The following is an 18905-nucleotide window of genomic DNA, read 5'->3' as shown; positions in this document are numbered from 1 at the left end:
CAACAGTGGCAGTGGCTCCTGGGATGTGATACACAGATATGGATCTTGACAGACATTAAATTATTTAAAAATTAAAATTAACAACTGTGGAAGACTATGGGTCTCCACGCTCAAAGGGTGAGCTAACTGAAATCACTCGGATTTATTGAGTGGAAAAATACACCTCTAAAATGCAAATAATTCTTCACCCAAAAGTCTGGAGTGGTTCTGTCTGTGATTCCTCTCGCCTGGGTGCACAGCTCCATTTAAATTAATTGCCTAAATACCTTTTTATCTCATTGCCTAGAACAGCCCATATGAGGACGATAAAGAGCTGCCTAGATAAGTGCATTGAAAAAATTGCCTTAAATCCATTGTTTGGCATGTTTCTTTTCCCCCAGCTATAAAGAAGCATAGTTTATGAGTTTCCCTGAAGGACTGGTAATACCTGAGGAAATTGTATTAAAAAATAGATACAAATAAAATTGCTTCTCATCCAAACTAATCCAAGTCAGGAAACATCAATAAAAGTTGACTCCTCCAGTTGCTGCAACTGCTTGAGTTCTAGTCTGCTGGCTGTTGTGGCTGATTTTTCATTCTGTATGTCTTTATCACATTAGGCCATCTCTTAACAATTCTGGAAGAATGCTGGGTGTCATCCAGTATCAGACTGCATGTACTTGCTCACATCTCAGAAGATTCTTTGCTCTGCCAATAACCATTTTACAGAGGAACCTGAAAGCAACTTGACATTCGTAGGGGGACCGCCTCTACAAGGCCCTTGGGACTTCTCTGTAATACTCTAACAGGAGTCCTACAGCAGATCCCACAAAATGGTCAGCTCAAGGAGAGAGAGACAAAGAGACAGAGAGGGAAGCATTGAGTCTCCCTTGACAATCTTGATGAACCCTGAATAAAGGGTGTAAGCAATAGGGTTGAAGAAAGAACAAGAGATTAGACACGAATATTCTCATGGCCCTAAGAATGAACCAGTCACTATCACTCACTACCACCATCACCCTTAAAAAAAAAAAAAGGGCTAGAATCCTCTCAATACGTAGGGCTGCCCCTGACTTATGACACGGTATTTCACTCTTTGGGAAGGTCTCAGGTGGAAACAGACACAGGTGGAGGAAACACAGAGATGCTAGGATACCATGTTGAACAAACACCTACAGTAATAATGTCTACCCCTTAAAAAGCACACTAGGCACCTTATGTGCCCCATCTCTAATCCTTACAATAGCACTGTGAGCTTTATGACTGTCCCCACATTGATGAGGAAACAAGCTCAGAATGGTAAGGTGACTTGCCTAAGAGTTAATGATTAGAACTTACATGTGTCTGGCCTCAAAGCCTAGACTCTTTCAATTATCCCATGTGCCTTCCATGTAACAGAGGGAGAAGTAACAGAGGGAGAGATTTAAGGTATGATCTGGTGTCTGACTCTCCGTTATCTGTGAGCTACCCAAATGTCAGACAAAGAAAGAAATTTAAAGGTTCAGACCACAGGCTTCAATGTTAGACACACCTAGGTTGAAATCCTAGCTGCCCATAGATTGTGTGATTTTCACAGTTGTGTGTTAGAAAATGTTTAATAACCAGCATATATATGTATACATATATATGTGCATGTATGTTTGTGTGTATGTACACATAAAGTATATATACAGTGTACTAAAAATTTTACTGATATAAAGGATGTATAGCACATAATTTACAAAGAATAATAACAGATAAAATGCTCCTTATAATAAATTCCATTTAGCCAGTTGATTCTCACAGGATGCTTTTGTCTGCAAACGACAAATTTATATAGTTCCAACACAAAAGCTGGTTATATTTTCACTTATGTTAAGGTGTAAGACAAAAGTGAAAAATATCTGAAGACCCATGTCAGAACGTTACTTCTTCATCAGTGATGTGAGTGATTTCTTTGCTGAATGGAATAATAGTGTTTGAATATCAGAAGAATATTTCCTCAATTTTGTGTGCTATTCACAATGTAACAGCTACAGAGAGGACACATTTTTAAGTTTAGTCTGCATTTTTAAATATTTTCTCCTTCATTGCCTTAAGACTTTATAACAATCAATGAAATAATAAATCAAGCCCTGGTTTGTAGCATTTGCTGACTTCCATGGTGTAAAATGTCCACCTTGGTCTATTTCAAGCTACCCACGTGACATCACAGAATATGGAGTTGGGAAGAGATGATCAGTAGCCCACACTGTATAGTATTTGCACCATAGAGATAAATAGATATAAATAACCTCAAGAACATAGGTAATAGTAAAATGTAGTAAAATAATTGGGAGCGATGGGTTTTGAATATTTATTACCTTTGCTTTTAATATGACATAGTTAATGTAAGTTTATATAATTTAATTTTAAGTAATGGCTATGTTTGACAACTAACTCACAAAATGCCTGAAAATTTAAGTTAGCTCTCCATGAGCTGGTTGGAGCAGCTCCAACCACTGGATCTTAGGCAGCTCACTGAATCTCTCCGAGCTTCAGTGCTCCTCTCTGTAAAAGGGGTTAGTAATGTCACTGGCCAATGTCAGTAAAAGAATGGCAACAAATTATTATTATTTCCATCCATTTTATTATTATTACATTATTACTATCCATAGCAAATGCTTCACGTAAAATTAGCTTCCCCCTGCTCTCAGCACTCAGTGATCAATTTAGTTTCCCCTCTTTGGTCTATGCTCAGGGAATACAAACTAAGCAGAGAGTCAACACACACATGCACACACAACACTAAAGTGCCAAGCAGAATATAAACAGGCTCTGGGTTCCTCCTTGTTTGGATGTTAAACAAACCACCATGACTTACCAATGTTTCTTTGTGTACACAGGGGCCAGGAAAGTGGTGGAACATGGGGTATTGCTGCAACTACTCAGAGGGTCTTCAGTGTTTCAAAAAGAGAGGAGGGGCTCTCTACCGAATGCGTATGCACACCCACCCTGCCCTTCCCCTGCCCATCCACCCTTCCCACCAACAGCAGCCACAGCAGTTCCCTAGGCCTCACCTGCTCAGCCTTCTGGTGGAATACCGCAGACATGGCAAGGATGGTGCTGCGTTCGTCCAGGGCAGCTGCAAAGCTCTTCCACTCCTGGTCCAGCTGCGTGGAAATCTGCTTGATTTGCTGTGAGGCATAATGACCAGCCTCAGAGAGGCGGGAAGCCACGGACATGATGCGGTTGATGTTGACATAGGCATTCTGGGAAGCAAAGGAGAGGGAGTGCTTAGTGGGGCAGGCTGAAGAGGTGTCCATTGAGTACTTTTGCGGTGGGTGAGTATTTGGGGAAGGAGGCTACCCAAAACAAAAAGTATGAGAGAGGCTGGTATAGGCCACACTCGTGCATCCATTTTTGGCCCAACAGAAGTCTTTGTTTCTGACATAAAATTTCAATAGATAGCTGGTACAGTAACTGAGACCTTTCATTCTGGGGACCAGCATAGTCTTTGTGCCAACTATTAACGCACATGAATGCAGTCACTATACATGGAATCCCTTAGTAATCCTCACAATCATGTTATGAGTTCATGCCAAGGTGACAGCATGGTACTTCAAATTACTCTCTGGAAGCAACGGCTCAGACTAGGACAAAAGCTGGAGAAGGCAAAGGCACCTCTCTTGCTCAGGACAGAGCTGTACCCAGGGCATCACTGCTACCTACAAAAGGGCAGCGGTACTCATCAAAGAGGGCGAAGGGCACATGTCACAGGATAACTACACATCTTCCTATCACCAAGTGAAGACTTTGCCATCCCCGCCTCCTCCCCATCCCCCGCAAAAAGCTGGGGCACTGACCATCAGTCACTTTAAATAAAGAGAACATTTGAAGCCACAACATTTTCCCATGCTAAAAATAAGACCTGTGGAGCCCTTTCTCATCCTTGCTTGACTTAGGAAAATTTCTGCACCTGACCCCAAAAAAGTATCTGTGGGTACCCCTAAAAAGCATCATCGGTGGGGCTCTCCTGGCCCTGCTGACTCCTTTTATCTTTTGTTTTGTTTACACTCATTTCCATCTTTGATTGCCAATTAAAAATTCCTGACATGTGTGTAGTTTCCTACTAGGCCAGCAGAAAACTCTCCAGGAAGGAACAAGACAAAAGAAAAACCTCACAAACACAAGACAGTACTGAGCATGGTTATTTTTAGCTGCTACCTCCAAGTAACTGTCTGAGGTGTCAAAACAATCAAGTAATATTGTGGCAGCCACGGGGAGCTTTTCTGAACCACACAATGTCTGCCCGAAGAAGGATTAGGTGGCAGGTGGCTTGCACACCTTCGTTCTTTGTTACAAATCTCCTCAAATGATGATAAATACTCTTCAGCTATAGCATTTTCTCTTGCTTCTATTAGCTCAGGAGTAGTTCATTAATATTGGATCAGTTTAATGAAGGTTCTTTATTTTTCTTTCCCTCTTCCCTCGTGGTCCCCATTCATCTTCGCTGTTCCCGACATCAAGTACTCCATCCCAAACCTGAGCCAGGTTGATAAGGTTTCTCTTCACTTAAAAGGTCTCTGTGGAAGTTTAAAAGGTGAAGTGAAGTGCTTGAACACAAATCCATCCTGATGTCTAATGACCCCCACGTGTAATCTCTTTCTTTAGTCTGGCCTGAGACCTTTCTGACGCAGTCCATTTCTTTAATAAAGCTAGAACATTATGACTCTTGTTATTTGAAACAACTATCCTTCAAAGATTCAAGAATTATTACCAGCCCTGCCTTCTGAGTTAGGACATAAATTCTACTTAAAATTAAACTCTATTTATAAAATGGATAGAAAAACCAACTCTGCGCTTAGAAATAAAGGGAAAGAAAAGGGAGGAAAAGAGTAGGTACTGATTTCAATAGTTCTGTCTTCTAAGGGAATAACATTTAGAAATTCCCCTAAATTTCCTGCTTGTGCCATTGTCTTATTTTGGGTTCCCACTAAAAGAGACCCTGAGACAAGGATTTGGGGCAAATCATCAATTTGGGTGTGATCCCAGGAAGGGAGTGAGGAAGTCAAAGAGGAAAGGGAGGAAAATGAATACAGGATGTGTTCATTGATGGGGTGCTGCATGAGCGACCAGGTGTCATTCCTACTGAGACCATTGGAGAGACTGTGTAGAAAACACCACTGAGCTGTCCTCTGGGAGGTGAGGAATCTAGGGTATTTATGCACCAAGTCTCATGGCTCATGGTTGAAGGTCCCTCTTGGAGTAACTCCCTGGCATCTCTAGCCCGACCGACACACAGGTCAAGCACACACTCCCCAGGTCAGAGAGTGACCATGGGCAGAGAAACCCAGAAAGCTGTCACTGTACATGGGAACCATCTGCAGATGATCTTCAGGGTGGGCTGAGGGGATTCGGGTGGGACGTTGACAGCGTCTGATATAGCTGTTCTTCCAAACTGGATTCAAATCCTGGAAATCCCCCCTCCCCCCGACATTTATCCAGATCTATATAGGGTCGTTGGGTTTTCCAGTCCTGTGAAAGCCCTTGTGTGCTTTGGCCAGATGGGAAGCAAGAAAAGCAGTAAGAGCAGGGCACTAGCCTGTCCCTCATGGACATCTTATGGATGCCCAGCCCTCTGTCATCACCACCTGTTTACATTCTCTCCCCACAGGAAACACAGGGAGGCGTATTTCTGCTCACTTTTAGGAAGAACTCTCTAGCTATTAGAGATGTCTAACTGCCTCTGGAGGCTGTTAACACCTTGTCACTCATTCAAATATTTACGGAGAGCGGGCCAGGCTCTGTGTTGGGGGCTGTGGGAGATCAAAGAAGAATGAGACAGAATTCCTGCCCTCAGGGTCTCACAGCTGAGACTTAAGAAAAGTCCTCAAAATAACTGTAATTTAAAGCAAAATGAAGTCAGTGTTTTGACAGAGTTGGAGGCAACTTGCTGTCGGGATGCAGAGGGAAGGGATCTGAACCACCGGCAGGGATGTGGGGAAGAGGCTTCCTACACAGAAGGGGGTGGTGAGGCTGGCGGTCCTCCAAGGTCTCCTTCCACCCTTAATCCTATGATCATAAATGAAAGCTAAAAACAATACAAACAAAAAAAGACCATGGCTTACATTTCACATGCTAGAGACTAGCACAGTAAACGCCTTTTTGTTTCCTTTTCAGTGGGCAGAGAAATGTCTCACTAAAACTAACAAATGATTATGCTTCACAAAAGAAGCAGAGGCAGTATTCCTCACAATAGAGGGATAAATATAATGTTGACTCATGAAGTTGCTCACTCTTCTTCTCTACAGCCCCTTGTTGGAATAGCAAAGCACTGCAGGCAAGTCACATTGCTCCAGTTCATCATCATCATCATCTTCATTTTCCTTCAGCCAAAAATCTGAGACCAATGAGCAGATAGATTCTAAACTGCAGCCACAAACAAAATGACAAGAGAGGAAAGGCAGAGCAGGTCTCAAATGACTTAGAAGGAAAGAGCAAGGTTGAAGAGCTGGATTAAGTGTCTGAATAAATAGGGGTGCTTAGCCATTGGCACAATGACATGTCATGGTGTTGGGTCAATCCACCCATGTGGTTCTTCTGTGTTACTGTTTATGACTCTGTCAAAGACCATTTTGGAGTCATGTTTGTCCTGGGGACATGATCAGCAGGAATGGATATTTTGACTCATTATGTCCTTTCCATTTCCTACCAGCTGCTCCCTCGCCTCCCTCTCATTTGCCCGGCTCTGCCATTCTTCCCTACCAGCCTTAAATGCCCTTCCATCTGACAAGCTGTCCATCATTCAAGGGCATCAAAGTCACTGGGCCAGGAGTCAGGAAACATGAGTTCTGGTCCAGCTCTGATACTCACTTAAGATGTCACTTCACTCCTCTGTGTCTCAGTTTCCTCATCTGTAAAATGGAAGAGTTGAACTAAATGACCTAAGACATTCCATTTTCAAGGAAGCAGTGTCAGTTCCATATAACCCAGACCTCTAGGTGCATTCTCTGTTTACGGAGGGCACCAAGATGGGATATAGAAAAGTCAGGAGGTCACAGGTCTCTTTTGTCTTATTTTCAGAGCCTGGGGGAATACTGACTATATTCCCCTCTCCAGACCCCCTTCTATGGAGGAGGTGGGGCATAAACTGAAGAAACAAGGGTAATGCAAAGCTTTCAAGTGTCCATGCGCAATGGGAAAGTTTTAAACAAAAGAGTGAAAGGATCTGACTTATGCTTTTAAAAGACTGCTCTATGTGCTAAAGGGTTGGTGAGGGGAAGTGTGCATAGAGTGAGGCCAGAGAGAGGAGTGCTGCCTATCCCAGAGGTACACATAGCCCAGCCTCGGTTTTCCATATGCCTCAGTCTCATCCTGGCTCTGCCCTCTGCCCTGTCAGGTGAGGGCCACAGCTGGAGCTGGGTGACCAAGGGCCAGCTGCTCCCTTCTGCCTTCCTGTTCAGCCCCTTCGCCTGAGAGGAGCTGCCTAGACTAACCAGCTTCCCTGGTTGGAAGTGAACAGCATGACTAACAATGAGTGTCTTCTTAAACCCTTACCTCAAAGCTGCTTTATTAATTTAAATTTCCCACATATGTGCTACTATTATTATCATCATTATCCAAAGAATGACACAGTCCAAGATGCAAACACAATCTACCTTACAGAACGCAAGGTGCTTGCAGAATGGTTTGCATCATCCACCCCATCCTACCTGCTCCCAAAGGCTCTCCTCCCATCATTTTGGTTACAGATGGAAAAAATAACTAAATTCCAGCAAAATCTCACTAACTCAAACCCCTCTAAATTTATACCCTGCCCTCACTTTTGTTGCCTACAAAATTCTCTGTTTTCTCATTTCATTCATTAATTGGAGATCACAGAATGGATGGCCCCTTCTCCCAAGGCCTTGTCTCCAGCTGTGATTAACTGAAATCAACGGAGCAGAGTCAATCTCCTGAAAGAACTACGGCAGAATCTTGATGAGAGTTTTCAGCTCTGCTGAAGGTTCTCACTCGACCCTAGTTCCTGGCTGCCCAGACTGACTACAAAAACATGCAAAGTTGCTTGCAAGATAATGACAACTTTCCATTTAAAAACCCAGCTGAATTTTCTCCTTTATGAGGTTTCTGATGTGGTACACTTAGAAAGGGATACTGGCTCTTCCAGAAATAATCATTTGATGGAAGCTATCATTTTGGAAACTTAAGCTCTGTGTCCAGGGCTGATTGTAAGAGCAGATGATTGCTGTGTGTGTTATCTGAATCCCATTCACTTTGCTCCTAAAAGCAGGGGTGAATCTTACACTCTTGTGGTCATGGGTCCCCACCCTGAATCAGAAACTCTCCCCTGTGGTTATGTGAGATAACAGAAAGCATCCAGTCCATTGCCTGGCACGTAACTGATAACTCCATGAACGTCCTATCTTTTCCCTCATCCGGTTCCAGCAGACCATGTTAACTCTCCAAACGAAGTGCAGACCAAATCAAAGTATTAGTAAAAAGCACAACGCAAAGAAAAATCTATCAACTACTTCAACACGAGGCAAATATTCCAACAAGAGTCCAAAGTCCCATTGTATTTCACAAAGAGCCTGCCACAATGTTCACTACTATTCCTGGGGAAGGGTCCCTTTCCACAAGAGCTTGTCACATGTGCCCAGCCCTGCAGCAGCTGCAGCTGCTTGTCAGGCCACTGCCCTGCACACCACACCAGCTCGGCTGGCAGACGCCCTTGCCCTAGGATTCAAAGGCCCGGGGCCCCAATTGTCCACAGGTCTTTCATTGACCCAAAGAGATCAGGGAATTCAGAATCAGACAGTGACTCACTCTGCGAGCCATGCTCTTTCAACACTGTGTCCTGCCATACCTTAAGTTGGAACAACTGAGGTCTCTGTCTTTGGGATCACCTTCTTAAGGCATCTCCACTACCTTGGCATGTGTTAGCCACACCCAGAGCACCCAGAAGTGGGACTGTCTTGTCCTCATACAATGGAACAGATCCTTCTCCTTATCACTGACCATCTTGGAGATGTAGCAGAAGCCTCCTCCCAGGCCCGGTGGGAGGACCCCCCACTTTGTTGTTCAGGGGCGACATTTCTCATCTTCACCTCCAGAGAGCAGAGGGGAGTCACTGAAGAGCTGTCTCATCTCTGTGAAGAATGACTCCTAAACATGGGGTTCTCAGTTCCCTTCCAGTTAATGGGGCTGCAGCTTTTAAATTATGATGATGAAAACGGAAGCTGTGATCTGTCAGATCACCGCAAGAAATGAGGCACGACCACCACGTAGGGGCCTCTCCTGAAACGGGCTCAGTCCTCAGACAAGCCCTGGAGACCTTGACTCTCCAAATCCAAAAGTCAAGAAAGGAAAGCCGGGGAAACAACCGGCCAAGGGCTAAGGTACTCAGCGAAACCTTTCAGGTCAAATGAAAACCGGATGTTAAATCAAAATGCAAAATACCAAAGCAGTCTAAGCAGTACAACCTCAGCTGAGAAAAACACCACGCGTACCGGGGACGCACACCCAGATGTCATCAGCTATTGAACGCTTATTTTGTACCAGCTATGCGTGGTGGTGGGAGCTTTCCTTCAAGGTCTCTTTCTCATCTCAATTCTCCTGTGCATAGAGACGCTTTAAAAAATAATTTTGACATATATATTTTTAATAATTTTAATTAATAAAAATGTTCTTAAAACTATACTGAGGAAATACACCATATTTTATCCCCTAGCCCTTTCTCTTGCCATTGATGTCAATACATCAAAACATCAGATGTCTGCAGGTGATGGAGCTAAGGGAAAATTTATGTTCTATCTTCTACTTTTATCAAACTTATTCTTTTTTATTGAGACACAAAAGTCATTTCTAGTTTTTGTTTTTTCTTATTTTTTTTTCCTCTACAGTTAATGCTACAGGTTGTGGAGTATTTTTAATTTTAATAGATTTGATATTATAAATATTTTTTAGTTTTTAAAATTATTTTAATGTATTTTTAATTTTAATGGATTTGGTTAGGTTGCATTCCATGAAAGCTTTAATTACTCAAATTTCTCTACCTCTTTTTACCTTAGTAAATTTTTTTTTTTAAGTAAGGCACAATTTACTAACAGTGAAATAGGCAAGTTTTAATGAGCAAATACTGCTTTAATAAGGAAACAGATATAAATATACTTTATTTAAGGGTTTTAAGGAGCCAAGTTCATGTAATAATCTCATTTTACAGTTAAAAAAAAACCCCATGGGCCAGACTGGTTGCATAGTGGTTAGGTCTGCACACTCTGCTTCAGCAGCCTGGAGTTTGCAGGTTTGGATCCCAGGCATGGACCTACACACTGCTCATCAAGCCATGCTGTGGCAGCGTTCCACATATAAAATAGAGGAAGACTGGCACAGTTGTTAGCTCAGGGACAATCTCCCTCAAGTAAAAAGAGGAAGATTGGCAACAGATGTTACTTCAGGGCCAACCTTCCTCAGCAAACAAACCAAAAAAACCCCAGACATTTCTTGAATCCATGTAGTAGGTGTTTAAAAATTTGTTAAATCAATCAAGTGGTGTGTTCAAAGTCACAAAGAGAGGGGCAAATTGAGACTAGACCCAGGCCTCCTGATTCCTAGTGTGCATGATCCTTCTGTTTATAGCTACCTTTTTCTCATGCCCTGCAGCTTATATTAATTTAAGTTTTTGTTTTGTCACACTCAAAGAGAGCCATGAGAAGTGTTTGGAGATTTTCCCATACAGCTTTCAGAGGCTTCATGAGTAACGTTTAATATCAGTAAGAAAATAAAGAAATCATGCCAAAGCAATGGAAAAAGCTGAACCTCACCTCCTTTTTCCAGCTTAATAATACCATATGTACTGCTTACATCTTTGCTAGTACCGAACTCACTTTGGGTCCTGAAGCTGTTAAACCATCAGTTTATGATTAATTAGTTTAACATTACCATGTAAACCTGCTGATCCCACCTCAAAACATATGGACACTGGGATAGTAACATCTGGAATAAGAACTGTCCATGCTTGAAACTCTCCTCCAACAGCTGTAAGATGTGATGAGCTCTAAATGAAACCTCCAACTTCTGCCTCCCACAAACCACAGGGTGCCCTGTACGGGGCCAAACAGGGCAGCTGATGGATGACTATCTGGTTAGGTCTGGCCAAACAGTAGGTCAAACCATGTGGAAGCCATCTGTCATTGTTGGGCGGAGAGAAGAAAGGAGCTGGAGCAGCCCCAATGCTCAGCAAAGATAACATTGGCCCAGGAATCCCTCTGTCCCTCTCCCCTGGCTTGCTGTAGCAATGTTTCCTCCAGCAATTGCTTTACAAACCATTAAGCATCCATGAAAACAAGTGCCTGGCCATATGTCCAAGGGCCAAGGAAACCCAGGAGCAGATTTAAATTAAAGAGAAGCCCCTCTTTCTCTCCTTTCTCAGCTCTGAGTGAAACTTCCTTGGCAGGGGTGAGCATCTTTGTATAAGGCATTGTTGCAGAACTGAAATGGTAGGTGCGGGTGGGTACAGCTGGGATCAGATTCAGAGACACCAGTGGGGAAAGGGGTTGGGAACAAGGCAGCTCTTCTGGGTCAGGATGCAGTAATTTCAGGCTGCCTTTAAGGTTGGAATCAGAGGCTATGATTTCAGGGAAATACATTCCCCAGTATCTTACCCCCCAGCCTTTTCTCCTGTAGGACCTGGCTAATCAGAGCTTGGTTGTGGCATCACCACAAACCTGAGAGCTGTTGGAAACGCAGAATCTCAGGCCTTTCCCAACCTTCTAAATCAGAATCTGCATTTTAACAAGATTGTTCCAAGTGATATGTATGCATGTTAAGGTTTGAGAAGCTCTGTAGATGGGAACTCTGAACAAGAACTATTTCTTGACCGTGACAACAGTAATAGCTGAACATTTGCCAAGCATAAAACTGTGCCAAATGCTGTGCCTGAAATGCATGATCACACCCCATCCTGACAACATCTCTGGCAAAGGCACATTCACTATTCTCCATTTATGGACAGGGCAGTGAGGCTCTGAGAAACTGAAATAACTTGCCTGTGATCGCACAAGTAGGAAAGAACCACAGAGCCACGGTCAGCACCTGGTGCCCATGCTCCTTCCCACCATGCTGTCTCACTTTGCCATAAATGTGAAAGCACTTGGGCTGGCCAAGGCTGTCCCTCAAGGGAGAGAGGAGATGATGAAGAGAAATTTCTCCCAAAGATTCAAAGACTTATATCCCAGAGAAACTGGACCCCTGGAGAGAGAATTCAATACAAATTTCTACACCTCTGAAGCCTCCTCATTGGGCCCCCTGTCTTGCCCTTAGAATTCCCAGAATAGCCCAGCTCCAGAATGAGCAGGAGGCTGGCGGGTGGACTTCTCTTGCCCTCTCCCTCCTTGGAGCAATAATCTCCACCTATAAACCCAAAGCCAGTTACCCCAAGGAATAGGTCCCTGTATCCACAGAACCACAGGAAAGCTCAAGATTAAGGCAACTCTGTCCCTTTAATTGATATCCTGCCCTATTGCTAGAGTCTTAAATCTGCTATCCTATTTGTTTATTCAACCATTCACTCAACAATGCAAGGCACTGTGCAAGCAGGGAACAAGACAGACAATTCCTATGCTCACGGAGCTCACATTTTAGTAGAAGAGTCAGACAATAAGTTAATAAATATTTGCTATATAATTCTCATTTCAATACTGTATAAAATACAGCTGGGAAAAGGATAGAGCATGATGGGGCTGGGAAGCACTACTTAAGATGGAGAAGTCAGGGGTGACACACGATTACAGCCCTGAATGGTGAGAGAGTAAACCATGTGGCCATCGGCAGGAAGAGGCTCCAGGTAGAGGGAACAGCAGGGGTGAAGACCACAAGGCAGGAATGACCGTGGTGGGTTGAAGAAACAGCAGGAAGCCCAGGGCGACTGGAACGGATGAGCAGGTAGCAGAGGCTGAGATTTGAGAGGTAACTGGGCTCCAGACTACGTGGAGCCTTATACGCCATGGGAAGGGACTCCAGCTTTTATCCTGAGAGGGACAGGAAGACATGAAAGCATTCTGAGTGGAGGAGTGGCCTGTGCGATGTACCTTACTTTGGGCAGGATCACTCGGGCTGTTGTGTTGAGAGTGGACTGTAAGGGAACAAAGGTGGGAGCAGGGAGAACAAGGTAGGAGCTACTGCAACAGTCCAGGCAGGAGCTGATGGCAGCTTGGACCAGGGTGGTGGCTGTGAAGGTGGTGACAAGTGGCAGCTTCTGGATATATTTTAAAGGTAGAGCCAAAAGGACTTGCTGATGGAATCCTTTCAGCTCTTCCTCATTTTCGGGCCTCTGGCTGTGTCATGCACTCTGACCTCTGTTTTTTGTACTGCTCGCTCCCCATCTGCCACACTGGCCCTGACCTCTCACTCTCGAATGTCCTGATTTGTAAACATCCCGCCTGTATGTCCTTGATCAGTTTTTATCCGTCCTCTGGTACTCCTGGCCCGCCACTACCCACATCCTAGAATAGCATACGCAACGTTGCTGCCAATTATGATCCACGCTTCATATTTGTGTCGTGCTTTACAGCGTAAGCCCTTTTGTGGACATTATCTCATCTGACGTGCCAGGTTTCACAGACCATTTCATGCCTTTCATTCGGCTCCAGGAGACCTCAAAGAAGAGGCATCAGTCAGCTTTGGCTGAATTTCAGACAAATTAACTCCTTGGCAGCTGCAGACCTGGCAGAGAGCAGGCACTGGCTGCATGTGAGTGCATAAAAGTGGGTGAGTAAACTGAGCAACAAGGCTCAGGGGGTACATACCAAGAGGGCACAGGGAATAACCGAAGGGCAAGGAACACACTGACAGAGGCCCCAGAGAGCAGTGAGTCAAAACCAGAAAAGAGGTAGCAGGGCTGTGGGCACAGAACCAGGAGTTAGAGAGAAGAGGAGAGAAATCTGGGGCCTAGAGGGAGGTGTATGATCAAGATAGAAGGCTGAACCAGGCCAGTGCCAGCCACAAGTCAGGAATCTGAGTGGCCAGCCAAGCCCTGCAGAGCAGCTCAAAGAAGCCTTTCAGAAGGGACCCAGGCCAGGTGACTGGGCCGCAGGCAAAGGGAGCCGGCATTGTGTACCAGGGTCAGGGGGCTTCCCTATGTCTCTTGATTGAATAGGAGCAAATCCCTAAAACATGGCTGCTTAGAAATCAGTGGGTCAAGGAAAATGGGGTCCTTAGAAAGGTTCTGGTGGGTAGCAAGGAGCAGGGAGTAAAGACAGATACTTTCTCCCAGGATACTCCTGACCTTGGAGGGAAGTCCTCACCTCCAATTCCAAGGGCTAATTATCCGGTAGCTTTAGAGTCTGACCCCAGGGCAAATGTCAGTTGGCTTATTCTCTTCACCCTGGACCAGTCATTCTCAATTTGGTTCTCAACCTTGTACAGACTTCCTGGGCTCCACCCCAGCACAGGTAAATCAGAGTCAAGGGCAGTAGGGACCAGGTGGTGTTTTTTCAAAGCTCCCCAGGGAACTCGCTGGCAGCCAGGGTGGAGGACTGCTGCCTTAGACACAGGCACCAGCTTCACCGGGCTTCGTTCAAAGCACAGTCCTGTCTCCTAGGACAAGTTCAATGCTGACAATGGCGCCAAGAGCAAGGATCATAAATGGATCCCGAGCAGATCAGAAAATAACTCCGATTTTCCTACTGAGTTGGAAATAAAGGGAAATTTCCACCACAAGGCTGTTTGTGGAGATACAAACACTGCAACCTGTTCAACTTGATTAGCAAGAATGGGTCCCGCTGGTGATCCACGTATCTTACAAGTGCATGTAAGTGCATACAAGTGTATGGTATCTTACAAGTACAGGTTTCCCTGGAAGGCCTGCAGGAGGAATCCCAGTGTTAACAGCAAACACTGGATCACACTCATTCTTGTCAGGGAGTCACACATTTTAGTGGCTTTACTTCCATCTTTAGGATTAGAACCTCAAAAAACAAAGATGCTTGGGGTCACGTAGAACTTGAAAGATCATCAATCCAGTAGCTTCTGGACTTTAGTAGAAATCACCTAGGGACCTTGTAAGCATCCTCAGGTTCCCTGATGGAAGCCACTGCTCTCATTCACTGTTTTTTCAGTGGTTGTTCAGCTTCTGTGGGAGTCACATTCTATACGGCTCCCCATGTAGGTTATATAATTGTCACATAAACCACCTCTACATCCTTGCTGCCCAAACTCTGCTCCAGGTTGATGACAGATGCCGTGGCATGCTCAATAGCCTTATTCATACAACAAGCATTTATTAGGCACCTACTAGGTACCAGGAATTGTTATAGGTCCTGGGATGCAGGTGTGAATGAAACAAAGCTCTGCCCTTAGGAGCTTACATCCCAGTGGGAAAAATTCTTTGCGTTAGGTACGTGAATTTGAGGACAGTTAAATTGCAAGGTCCCTGAAGACAGCTTTGGGTCTTGTGAATCTTGCTGTTCTCAGTGTCAAGCAAAAGGCACAGAGAATACAAACAGCAAAACGTTGTTAAATACACCAATGAGTGAATGCTGAGTGGTGCAGCCAGATCCTCCTGCCTCAGCTTCGCTCACACCACGAGGGTTGGTGTCCACACTCTGCCACGGTCACTCTCTTTAACCATTAAGAAGGTTATATCTTAAAGCTCATGGGAACCCACTTACATAACACCCTCTCTCCAGCTGTCTTCTTCTTTTTGTTAAGTTTTATTGAGATATAATTCACATACCAGACAATTCACCTATTTCAAGTATACAATTCAACGGTTTTGAGTATAACAGTATTTTAGTGTACGGATAAGTACAACCAGCACCACAGTCATTTTTGGAACATTTCATCATCTTTCAAAAAGAAACCCTGTACCCTCGTACTATTGTTTCTCTATTGTTTTTGTATTCTCTAATTCATTAATTTCTACTCTAATCTTTATTATCTCCTTCCTTCTGCTTGCTTTAGGCTTAGTTTGCTTTTCTTTTTCCAGTGCCTTAAGGTGGAAGTTTAGGTTATTAATTTGAGATTTTTTTATGGCCAAGCATCTGGACTATTCTGGACAATGTTTCATGTGCCCTCGAGAGGAATGTACAGTCTGCTGTTTTTGGGTGGCATGTTCCACAGATGTCTGTTAGGTCAATTTGGTTATAGTCTTCTATTTCTTTGTTCGACGTCTTCTATTTTCTTGTTGATCTGCTTAGTTGTTCTATCTACTATTAAAATTGGAGTATCGAAGTCTCTAACTCTTATCGTTGAATCATATTTCTCCTTTCATGTCTGTCAGTTTTTGCTTCATTTATTTTGGAGTTCTACTGTTAGGTACACATATGTTTATAATTCTTATATCTTCTTGATGGAGTGACCCTTTTATCATTACAAAATGTTCCTCTTTTTCTCCAGTAACATTTTTTGTTTTAAACTCTATTTAAAAGTCTGTTATTAATGTAGCCTCTCTGGCTTTCTCGTGGTAGCTGTTTGCATCATACATCTTTTTCCATCCTTCTACTTTCAATCTATTATAATTTTTTAATCTGAAGTGTTTCTCCTGTAGACAGGATATAGTCGGATCTTGGTTTTTTAATCCAGTTTGACAATCTCTACCTTTGATTGGATTGTTTAATTCTTTCACATTTAATGTTATTATTGATATAGTTGGATTTATGTCTGCCATTTTACTTTTTTCTATATGTCACGTCTTTTTGTATACTTTTATTCCTCCTACACTGCTTTCTTTTGCATTAAGTGAATATTTTAGCATTTAATATCTTTACTGGTTTTTCACTATATTTTTTGAATTATTTTCTTAGCTGTTGCTCTGGGGCTTACCATGAACATCTTATCAGAATCAGTTTCAGATGTATACTAACTTAATTCCAGTGAGATATAAAAATGTTGTTCTTATACACTTTACTCCCTTTCCCCACTTTTTGTGATATTGTTATTATACATATTATATCTATAAATGTTACAAACCCAACATTAGATTGTTATAATTATCACTTTTTATAATTTTATGTCTTTTAAAGAAATTGAAACAAGAAAGCAGAGTAAGCACATGTTTATAGCTTTTGTCATATAACTTCCTTATTTATCATTTCTGGATCTTTTCATTTGTTTTGGTGTATTCCAGTTACCATCTGGAATAATTTCTCTAGCCCAATACAGCTTTGCTCTCACTCACCTCTTTTGTACTGTTACTGGCAAATATATTACATTTCTACATGTCATAGGCCCAATAATACATTATATAAATATTCTTTTATACAATGGATTTTTAAATCAGTTAAGAAAGAAGAAGAAATTTGCACTTATGCTGTCTTTTATAGTTATATAATTACTTTTACTGGTGCTCTTTATCTTTTCATGTGGATTAAAATTACTGTCTGGGGTCACTTGCTTTCATCCTAAAGAACTTCTTTTATTATTTCTCATAAGGTGTGTCTGCTAGCAATACATTTTCTCAGTATTTATCTGGGGATATCTTTACTTCACCTTCATTTTTGAAAGACAGCATTGTTGGATATAGAATTCTTGATTGACAGTTTTTTTCCTTGGAGCACTTTGAATATGTTACTCAACTTCCTTCTGGGCTCCATTGTTTCTGATGAGAAATTGGCTTGTTAATTTTATTGGGATTCTCTCGTGACAAGTCCCTTTTCTCTTGCTGCTTTCAAGATTTTCCCCCCATCTTTGGCTTTCAGTATTTTTACTACGATGTGTCTATTTGTGTATCTTTTCACATTTATCCTACTTCAACTTCCTTGAACATTCTGGCTGTGTAGATTAATGTTTTTCAATAAATTTGGGAAGGCTTCAGCCCTTATTTCTTTTAATATTATTTCTGTTCCTTTCTCTCTCTCCTCTCCTTCTGGCATTCCCACTATGCATATGAAGGTACATTTAATGGTATTCCACATATTTCTGAGGCTCTTTTCATTTTCCTCATTCTTTTTTTCCTCTGTTCTTCAGACTGCATAATTTCTATTGATCTATCTTCAAGGTTGCTAATTCTTTCTTCTGCCAATTCAAATCTACCATTGAGCGCCTCTAGTGAATTTTTCATTTCAGTGATTATGTTCTCCAACTCTGGAATTTCATTTTAGTTCTTTTTTAGAATTTCTATCTTTTTACTGATAATCTCTGTTGGATGAGACACTGTCATCATACCTTCCTTTACTTTTTCATGGTTTCCTTTAGTTTTTTTTTTTTTTTTAACATATTTATAATGGCTCCTTTGAAGTCTTTGTTAAATCTGACATCTGGTTGCTCTCACAGGCATTTTCTGTTGCCTGCTTTTTCCAGTGTATGCTTTAATTCTTTTTTTTCCCCCGGTCATACATTTCTGTTTCTTTGCATGTCTTGCAATTTTTTGTTGGAAACTGGACATTTTAGATAATATATTCCAGCAACTCTGGGTAATAGTCCCCCAATTCCGGAGCTTGTTATTGTTATTTGCTTGCTTATTTGTTTAGTGACTGGTGGATTATTTTAGCAAAGTCCATTTCTAACTCAGCCCCCACGGTGGGAAACCTCTGATGCTGCAGAGGGTACAGGGTATGCCCAGTTACCCTGGGATGACAGTAGTCTTGGCAGTGTGCTCCCTAACTTTCTCTTTCCCTAACCACACCCAGTTGTTAAATTCCACTAATTGCCAGCTGATTACTCTATTGTTTCAACACGTCCTGGGACACAAATTGTTCCATAGACCTATTCCATCAAATTCAGGCTCCTTTGAAGGGATAGTTCCTGAGGTCAGTATTTGAGATTTGCTCTGGCCCCAGAAGGTCTCTTTCCCCAGTTCTCTGTGGCAAACTAGCTCACCTACTGTTTATATCTCCTAAGGGCATTTTTTTTTTTTGAGGAAGATTAGCCCTCTTTTTGCTGAGGAAGATTGGCCCTGAGCTAACATCTGTGCCCATCTTCCTCTACTTTATATGTGAGACGCCTGCCCCAGCATGGCTTGACAAGTG

At 42.7% G+C, this 18905-nt stretch overlaps 1 protein-coding gene across 14 annotated transcripts in view; it reads right to left on the bottom strand.

Moving 5' to 3' along the window:
* Nucleotides 1-18905, bottom strand: part of KALRN (kalirin RhoGEF kinase) — a 637395-nt gene that overhangs the window by 368974 nt on the left and 249516 nt on the right. For all 14 annotated transcript variants that reach the window (XM_046658061.1, XM_046658067.1, XM_046658063.1 and 11 more), the window contains one exon: nt 3018-3209. In XM_046658061.1, the coding sequence (XP_046514017.1) occupies nt 3018-3209 (192 nt within the window). The remainder of the gene's footprint in view (nt 1-3017; nt 3210-18905) is intronic.

The sequence above is a fragment of the Equus quagga genome, chromosome 4 (assembly GCF_021613505.1).
Source record: "Equus quagga isolate Etosha38 chromosome 4, UCLA_HA_Equagga_1.0, whole genome shotgun sequence".
Classification (NCBI taxonomy): Eukaryota; Metazoa; Chordata; class Mammalia; order Perissodactyla; family Equidae; genus Equus; species Equus quagga.
Note: the sequence above shows the minus strand (reverse complement) of the source record. Positions and strands in the feature narration are given on the sequence as shown.